Source organism: Tauraco erythrolophus, chromosome 8 (assembly GCF_009769465.1).
Source record: "Tauraco erythrolophus isolate bTauEry1 chromosome 8, bTauEry1.pri, whole genome shotgun sequence".
In the NCBI taxonomy this organism is placed as follows: Eukaryota; Metazoa; Chordata; class Aves; order Musophagiformes; family Musophagidae; genus Tauraco; species Tauraco erythrolophus.
In genome coordinates, this window is record NC_141472.1 from 38,637,563 (window position 1) to 38,646,926 (window position 9,364).

General features: G+C 44.2%; 1 protein-coding gene across 1 annotated transcript; it reads right to left on the reverse strand.

The window, feature by feature from the left end:
- Positions 1-295: 295 nt before the first annotated feature.
- On the reverse strand, positions 296-8,921 carry NXPH2 (neurexophilin 2). The gene is made up of 2 exons (XM_009991767.2): positions 8,846-8,921; positions 296-1,062 (listed from the first exon to the last, which is right to left on the reverse strand). Exons 1-2 carry the CDS (start codon positions 8,919-8,921, stop codon positions 296-298), a joined length of 843 nt encoding a protein of 280 aa, XP_009990069.1.
- Positions 8,922-9,364: the final 443 nt, after the last annotated feature.

Sequence of the window (9,364 nt, forward strand, 5' to 3'; positions counted from 1 at the left end):
GCCATCGAGTCTAGTTTGAAAAAACCTGATTTTCAAGATCAGTGTTTGTTACAGATTTTTGTCATGAGTCTGCCTGGTAGTTCCTTTATTAATGACAAGAGTGCTAAAATGCAATGGTCTCAAATGAAAACGATTGTTACCTAAGTAGGTTGATTATTTACGATACAGCACAAACACAGCTACAGTTTTTAAAGACTTTTTAACCTGATAGGAAAACATATTCTTCTCCAAAAGGTTAATGGAAATGCTTATTTTTATGACTGCTGCTGTATCTCTACAGTTACCCACGATTGTATCAGCCAGAGGACAAGTATGGAGTCTCACTATGGTAATTGTAATCGGGACAGACCTTTTGCACCAGTTTGTAATCTACGCTGTAGAACGCGATGTAAATGCAGATGACTTTAAAGGGTTTGGAACACAACCAGGAGACATGGCTTTGGGTCTGCTCTTGGTAGCAGATCTTTGAAGGGTCGAAATTGCACAAGGCAGTTTTTTTAGCGCGGTCTGTTTTCTCGTACTCAATTCGGCAATTGAAGGACTTTGATTCCTTGGTCTCGAGCGTCGACTGTGGAGATGATTCAAACTCAACCACCTTGGAAGGTGGCACCAGGCTTACGGAAACATTTCCCAGACCTGTGGAGTTATGTCGGAAATAAACACTGAAGGTCCCATTGCCGTGATCGACGATTTTCCCTGTGATCAGGAGGTTCAGCTTAACAGTTTTGATGTTAGAGTGGAAGTCGCCCCATCCAAACATTTTCTTGAATTTCCCAGTTTTTACTATAGGTCTGCGTTTAGTTCGTGCGAGAGATTCCTGAACCTCCGTGATGTTGGACAACCAATCCCAAAAGTTTTCTATGCTGTCTGAGTAGGACATCTGGCCATGTTTCAGTACTGGAGATGGCTTAACAAACAGGCGTAAAGGATTGATGATCCTGGAATGGACCACATTGTCGACCAATGTCTCTGCAGCATCCTTGTCTTCCCAGTCCAGCACGTCTGTGGCTTGTACGACTTGATTAGTGTCACAGAATACCTGTTTCAAAACAGAAGGAAAGACTTGTATGAAACGTGAAAATAAAGTTCTCAAGATACAAAAGGAGCCAATTAATATTTATTTTTACACAATAGGATCTGAACCAGCCCAGTCATGTGAGCTACCGTAATGATTACCTTTCTGCTACCCCAGGAAAGCTCAAGGATTTTTCTCAGACTAGGTTACAGACAATGCAAAAAGCTCAATGGGAGCCCTCCACTGGGATAAACGGATAAATCTCGGGATAGGTTGAGGTCTGGGGACAGATATGTTAGATAAGAACATAGAATCATAGAAAAAGGTCCCTCTCAACCCAAAACAAAGATCATCTAGTTCCAAGCCCCCTCCCCTGGGCAGGGTCACCTTCTGCTACATCAGCTTGCTGAAAGCCCCATCCAACTTGGCCTTGAACACTTCCAGGGACGGGGCATCCACAACTTCTCTGGGAAACCTGTCCCAGTGCCTCACCACTCCCACAGTGAAGAATTTCTTCCTTAGATGTAATCTAAATCTGCCCTCTTTCAGTTTAAAGCCATTGCCCCTTGTCCTATCACTCCAGGCCCTTGCTAAAAGTCCTTCTCCAGCTTTCTTGTAGGCCCTCTTTAGGTACTGGACATGTCCAAGGATCCTGGAAAACCTGAACAGCAAAGTGGCACCTCTGCTAGAAGATGGAGTGAAACAGAAAAGCAGAATATTCCATTCTCCTTTGTTTTTTCACCACCCTTAACCTCCCAACGTTTTTAAGCTTAAAGTCTTCTTACTCAGCTGCTTCTGGTGTTGTAATTGTGTATGAAAACGTTTATTATCCATTTGTCTTTTCTAGTGTTGCCTTTTCCATTTTTCCCAAACTTAGCATGCCCATTTGTGTTTTTAATTTGAGAGAGTCCATGAAAATAACTATGATTTTAGTGTGTTGGCTTCAGGTGCTGGGATGCCTGTATTTAGCAAGGGCTAACCTTCAAGAAGGGCTGAGCAGTCCCAACCTTAGAACACCTCATCGTTTTTCAGAAACGTGGCCAAGCTAAGTCTAATGCAAAGTTGTTTGCAATTGGAAAGCAAGTAACTACTACTGGTAGCGACAGAGTGGTGTTAGATTTCAGAGTCAAACACACGGGTCTCGGATTTCCAATTTAATGTAGAAAGACGTTGCCCACCTATGTTCTTCCTCTACGCTGTGAGAGAGAAGTCCTGTTGAAAACGCAGAACTTGAGCATATGCTTAAGAGGTCAGAAGCAGAATCTGCGTTTCAACAGATTAGAAACGATCATCTAACTCTTTAGGTCCTTTAAAGTATGAATATAAGTTTTGGAGAACGTGTTTTCAGGGTTTGTTGTCTTCAGGACTGTCTTAGACCATTGTTCTAATGTACAAAGAAAAGCTTTTTCAGCTGCGACTATTCTTACAAAACGTGTGAACAGAGAGAAAAAGGGTCTTCTGCGCCTTTAGTTCCTACCAGTATTCAGTTTCTATAATATTCAGTTGGTATTTCTATAATCTTCAGTTTTTCATTTCATCATCTGGCAAAGATCAGAAGCTCCAAAGCCCTTAATCTTCCCTGGGGCCTGTTCTCCAGCAATAGGCTCCAAACCAGAGCCCAGACCCACTTACTGCGTGTTCTTCCTGATCCTCCCTAATGCAGTAATTAAGATTGAATGTGGAAAGGCAACCATCACGGCAACGTTCACGCCTTGAATGCTGAAAGGCGACCATCACTATTACTAAATAAATCTACGTCTGGATCGAAATGTGGTGGTCAGGTGTGTCTCTGCAGAAATACGTTATTTTCTTCTTCAGATTAGAAAAGGGGGGAAAAAAAGACAACAATGATCACTCTCAGCCTGAGACCTCGTATGTCAACTTTCTGCCTCTACACTACGTTTTTTTTATGACTGAGCTATGAACCCCAGAAAATAGGAGATTCTAATGGAAACAGTGACAGATGCTTATCCGTACCAGCACAAATAGCGCTGTCATAGCGATGCTGGGGGAAGCACCGTTTCCACTGTGATGGAAAGCTCCTGGTGAAGCAATGCCATGTTTACGCTTGCTTCTTCAGCCACCTCTAAGCCTGCTCGCAAGCTCCAAGTCATGCAGGTGATGCTGAGAACAGCTGGCCGTCCCCACTGCCAGGGAGACAACTCCCCCACTGTGGAGAAGGGACTGTTCAGATGGAACAAGACCTGATGCACACTTTCACCCATCTTTCACCCCAAAACTGCTCCGAGGCCTTTAGAAGCACACAAAAAAAGAGGCTTTTCTGCTTCATTTCTAGATTCCAGCTGGGACCAGGGGCCTGGCAGTGCTGAAATACCTGAAACTTTTCTCTGTGTTTGCATGGCTAAATGATCTGCTACTTAAAATGCCAATGACCATTCAAATCGTGGGCACCTGTGGTTGGTATCACTGTTAGCACCTCAGCTGGAGGGAACTGCAGTTGGAAACATTAAGGAGAAATGCAGAGAAACGAAGCTGCTCGGTTCACAGGAGCTTCCAACTTTGCTTGTGTCCGCACCCAGCTCCGACTCTCCTCTGGCAAGGGCACGGGAACACACACAATCGTCCTGCTGGGCTACTTTTCTTTTGCAATGTTTATTGAAATCCGTGCAAAGGCTCTTTGGCTTTTCTCCGCGCTCCTTTTATGAAGAGATCGAGAGGGCATCGAGGCATGTGTTACTCATGTATGTCTCTTCAGGGAGCTCTCACTCCAAATGAGACAGCAGAGCATTGTTTTCTGAACTGCTTTTTTCAGAAGGCTCTGATAGAAAAAGAAGAAATATGTAGGTTTAATGTTCGGGATGGCTGAAGGGTGGGAAATGTTAATGTGTGCTAAAACCAGGTAGGTTTGTCCCATCAGTAAGGTATTGGGGCACAATTATTTGAAAAGCACGACAGTGGAATTGCAGAGTTGTATCATGCTACACTACTACTACTACTTGTAATTAATCTGTGTGTTACATGGAATGAGGTGTACTCATCAGGTAATGAAACACGTCCCCGGAGCTGCAGCGACATGGACTATTTCATGTGGCAATGAAATAGCTTTCGTAATATGGGAACATGAAATCATTAATATGGTGACTTACAAGGATGTAATATTCCTGTTTAAGGCCTAGACAGCAGCCAGTGGACACTGCTGGAAGCTGTACCTTACTCTTAATGTCAGTAATTTTTTCCCATTTCTTTCTTTCTTCAAAATAGTTTGCAGACTGCAGGGTTCTCCAATCTCATACAGCCTTAATTCTTGGCTCTGCTTCATCCTCCTGCTGTCTTGTTTCACCGGTTCCATTGTAGGAACAAGACTGAGAGGCTGACGGAGTTGTCAGCTCGGCGGGTTGCAGGAAAGGGGACGCTGCAGGCTCTGGGTAGCACGTTTGTTGTGTTTCGCGAACGCGTAGTACAACGGCGTCTGACAAAGAACCGCCGGGCGCTGCTCAGCGCCCGGCGCAGGAGCAGGAATGAGGGTGCATTGTTCAGAAACGTGAATAATATTTGTGCTTTTTAAATGCAAAACCTTCTTTGTGTGTGCGCGCGCGGGTTTTGTTCTGTTTTGAATGAAGCGTTCTGCAATGTAAGAGGACCGAACTCTAACGCATCATTGTCTTCCTCTCTACACTGCGAAGGCCCTTCCCTTGACAACAGCTTTTTGCTCTTGGCAAGGATGGGCCGATGCTCTTTGTTCAGCTGTTTATTCACGTTGGTTAGCAATTTCCGGGAAATAAAAAATGGGTATTAAAAGAATGCAGCACAGGCTGGAAAAAATTACTTCCTCAGCATCTTCCCATATCACTGTAATGCTTCTCTATAGTGGAAAATATTGCTAATAGGGTATTTGAAAAATACTAGCTTAGGGAAGTTAGTGTATGCATTTAAATAGATGGCTATTGCTGTAGTTCTTCTCTGCTGCACCTGCATTTTCCCATTCCCTCCAAACCATCAATTTCCAAACAGAAGAAATCACCTAATCTCTTTCCGTATTACAGAGGCTGTAAAATGTCACCCAGTTACCCAGAAATTTCCATTAGACTGTAGATGTTTTCTAGTAAGAAACATAATCTTGGACCCATCAAGATGCACAGGATCCACAGCGTGCCTCGCTGTTTTCTTTTGCCGCGTTGGCCACGAGAACAGCTCAAACCAAAGTATGACGTCGTTTATATTCGTGTAGTTTTAAACTTCAAACCGTTGGTTCTTCCTGTGCGCTTCTCTGAAAGATGGTGATCGCTCTTCAAAACCTTTCTCTTCCATGAATGATGCTGACCATGGTAGAGCAGCACAGGGTCAAATAACATTCCCTGTGAACTATTTTTGAGAAGTGAGCCCACGTTGATGAGACACTGGTATCAGTAAATGCTGTATTTTCTCCATTTGCCCAAATAAATTTGGGTTCATCTGGAACTTGCTCCCACATCTTTCTCAGTGGGCAAGGCACTAAGTACAAGCAGGTGTACCCGTGCAAGAGTTAATCGTTCCGATGCTTTGGGAATTTTATCCAGGTTATTCATCAATCACCAGCATTCATTTCTGTAGCTTCACCCCTGCCAGGAATCATTTAAAAACTCTCGGCAATTAGCTGAAATAAATAGGTCTGTTGGGATAAACAGCTCTGTAGCACCATTCGGCTGCTCACTGGTGTTGCTGTGAGCGTTTTGTCCCACTGATGGAGACGAAGGGGTGGTAGGAGGGAGGTGGTACTCAGTAACCTCCTCCTGCCCCCAATTTCACCAGTGAAAAACTCGTACTGGAGGAGGCTTCCAGTGGTCTCCGTGCTCTCTGCTACTTCTGCCACTTCCCTGAGGCTGTATCTCGTGGGTTTATAGTCATGTCACCACTGCAGCAGCACAGGATACCTCCCTAGCTTCCTCCTGCTAATTTCTGTCTCCTACAAGTGTGTGCTGCAGGGATAACGCAGCATCATCGAGCGGCTGCAGAAAAACCTGTTTGAAGGGGCTGGGAGGGAAGAGAAATAGCTCTGCTTTGTCTGTTTGAAAATTCAATGATTTCAACACATTTATCAAATTTTAAATAATTTATGTCTTGACAGGCCTTATCAATTTTGCAAAGCACACACATTAACCAGATACAATGATCTCATATTAGCTTTTTCAGCATCTTACACCGGAGCCCAGAAAGATTAATAAAAACTCAGCCCGTCATCAATTAAATGGAAAAACATAAAATTGTGTTCCATTATAGCCCTTTTTTTTTTGCAAGAAAATGATGACGGGTTCTAATAATTCATCACAACAAGCTGAGCTTGAACTTTACTGATTATTAAATACGTTTTTCCCAAAGGCAGAGGTTGCGATGGGTTTTATGGCAGCAGCTGTGATTGCTGTCAGGAATGCTTCAAGGAATTCAGGAATTAAGCAACATCTTCTTTCAGCAGGACTGTGTAAGAGAGCCATGTTTGTTCCATCTAGTCACAGCCTTGTTTTTCAGGATGTTTTAAGCCCGTGTGCTTTCGTAATTGTAAGGTGGATTAACTTTCATTTACCACCGCAGCTTTTGCTAGGAATGAAAGCTGTGAATTAACAACTTAGCCTACCACGCAGAAAAATCCTTAAGGATACCTCCATCTTCAGCAGCCCAAACACATGCCCACATTTTGCTTGGAAAGTTTTGATGTTTTGATCCCTTCTCCCAAAAATACTGCTGGAAAGCTTTTGGATTTTCCTTGAGACTATAAAACGGTGCAGGTCAGCCTGCCCCAGGTAACAAGGAATTGCTTTGCACTGAATCAAAAATCTTTCATTTCCAGACAGGTCATAAAACTGGCACTGATCCCTCCTCCTCCTGACTTTGCAGTCAGCTGCAGCTCCCAGCCAGCTAGCCCTCGTCCCAGTTGGAATTAGACAACACAGCAAGTGAAAAAGGAGCGTGCACTCTGCTTGGTAGGCAGCATGTAACGTCCTCCATGGTTTGGAGTTTGTGTTTTTTCTCAGAAAGTGTATTTTAAATTAGATAAGTATAAGAGTTGACATAAGCAACTTATTAGGAAACGTTTTTATAAGTTGAGAAGTGTGTGTGGACACCTGAGGGCCTGACAGCGGGGTGTGTGGCTCTCATCCTGGGAAAATAAGAAGGGGGGTCCAAAGAGCGACAACCAACTTCTGTATTTGATTTCAATTGTGAAGAAAATACAAAAATGACTGGAAATAATTGAGATGAAGAGGCTGCTAAAACACGGCCACATATTTGGCTGCTTGCTTTAATTCCTGAGCCAAATTCTTCCTGGGGTTATGGTGCTGTTGCTGAGGGACCCCGAGGTGCTCAGGGCGACCGTCCCCTCCCGGGGGTGGCCAACTCAGCCAGCCCCGGGGGCTGCAGGCTCCCGATGGTGCTGCCCAGGTCCTGGTGATGCTGACCCCCTGTCTGGCAGCCCCATCCGACCTGCAGCAAGCCCCCGAGCCTTCCAAGTCTTGGATAATCCTCTGAGCTCTGGGCTGGTGGGAAGGAACAGAGTGAGCAGGGATTTACTTTTGTCAAACTTCAAAAAAGAAAAGAAATTACAAAAGACATCTCAACTGGAGGTTGGAAGCGGGGTCTCTGTGTCCTATGTGGCTCTGGAAGCAGTGCCTGCAGTTTGCAGCCTGGAAGAGAGGAGAGGTGCGAGCGGCACAGCGGCAAAAGCAGGACCCAAATATTAGTGAGGGTCCTGCCCGTTAGCTTGATCGGGTGAGCAACCCCAGTTTCATTATGCGTTTGTCAAAAGCTGGGAATTAATTATTTCTCCATGTAAAGGAAAAGACTCCACAAAAATTGCCGTCACCATTTACCTGTGTTAATGGGAGTGGTGGGATGTGAATATTCAGAAGAGACTGAACCTTCTCACTGAGGATGCCCTTGCTCTCCAGGCACCCGAAACACTTTCCTACAGCCTCTGCCTTGCTAAACTGTAAATAAACACCAGCTAGTTGTTGTGACTGGCTTCCTCTGTACTGTGGGCGACGACAGACTCTTTGAAATACTAAAATATAAAATCAAATATAAAAGCAAATAAAAAATCAAGTTGGAATTTCAGAGTTCAACTGCTCAATTTCTGTCTCATTTTAAAATGGATCAAAAAGAGGGACTATGAGGTTCGCCATCCTAATTTCAGCAAAGATATCCTTTATGGGGGAAACTGTGGGCTGTTCAGAAGCACTGAACTGTAGCTGGATGGCAGCAGAGTACCCAGACTTGAAAATTCCCTCTCCAAAGCGGGAGAGGGAATTTTTACAAGGGTATGTAGTGATAGGACAAGGGGAAATGGCTTTAAACTGAAAGAGGGCAGATTTAGATTAGATATAAGGAAGAAATTTTTCACTCAGAGGGTGGTGAGGCACTGGAACAGGTTGCCCAGAGAAGTTGTGGATGCCCCATCCCTGGAAGTGTTCAAGGCCAGGCTGGATGAGGCTTTGGGCAACCTGGTGTAGTGGAAGGTGTCCCTGCCCATGGCAGGGGGTTGGAACTAGATGATCTTCGAGGTCCCTTCCAACCCAAACCATTTTATGATTCTATGATTCTATGACTTCTCAAAGTCCCCCAGTCATGTCAGAAGGGTTGCAATTTGGAAAATTTTAAAGGCTAATGCAGCTATTGCTACTTTCTTTCACTCAGGAAAGGTGGACAGAAATGCCCTGTTCAGTAGCTAACATAATTGGATTGCTTTAACAATTTTGTCCTGTCTCCTGTAGTTAAAACTAAAATGACAAGCTGCTTCAGCAGAAAAAAAAGCCTTCATGATCGAACCTTGCAGCCCATTAAATTTTCTGCTTGTAAGTGAATCCTACAAAGAAGCTCCCCCCCTGCAGAGGGATGCTGTACGAGCATCCTCGCTGACAGAGGGGAAGCGATTGTTGCTGCTCTCAGTGACTGGAGATGGGGCTTCCTCCAAAGCCATCGCTCTTCAGCATTGCTGGGAAAGCATCAGAGCGGTGAAATAGGAAAGTGCCAGGAAGAAAATGAGGAATGGCAGAATAAAACTATCTATCAATATATTAATTGTGAATATTAATATTTCCTGACATATTTTCTGACATACCAGTGTCTGAAGGTCAACTGATACTGCTAAACACAAGTACAAACTTAAATACCCGAAAGAGACACGACAATAAGGGTAAGCCTGAAGCTTTCTCTCACTTTTTAGCCTTTTGCCTTTCAGGAGTTCCAAACTGTCACAGAAGGTAAGTCAGAAGACATAAATTGGAAATATGAAAGCCAATGTGCGACTCAGCTCTATTTTTCCATCCTAAAATAAGGCAAGTTCCTCCTCTGTTCTCACGGCAGGTGTACGGGAAGCTAATGAAGTGTGGTTCACGGCACACTGCTGAAAGGGGCTTTGCT

Coding starts and splice junctions, on each gene's coding strand:
- NXPH2 (XM_009991767.2), bottom strand. CDS start 8,921: ATGGCTTTGGAGGAAGCCCCATCTCCAGTCACTGAGAGCAGCAACAAT. Junction 1,063..8,845: donor CTCTGTCAGCGAGGATGCTC/GTACAGCATCCC, acceptor GTTTCATACAAG/TCTTTCCTTCTGTTTTGAAA.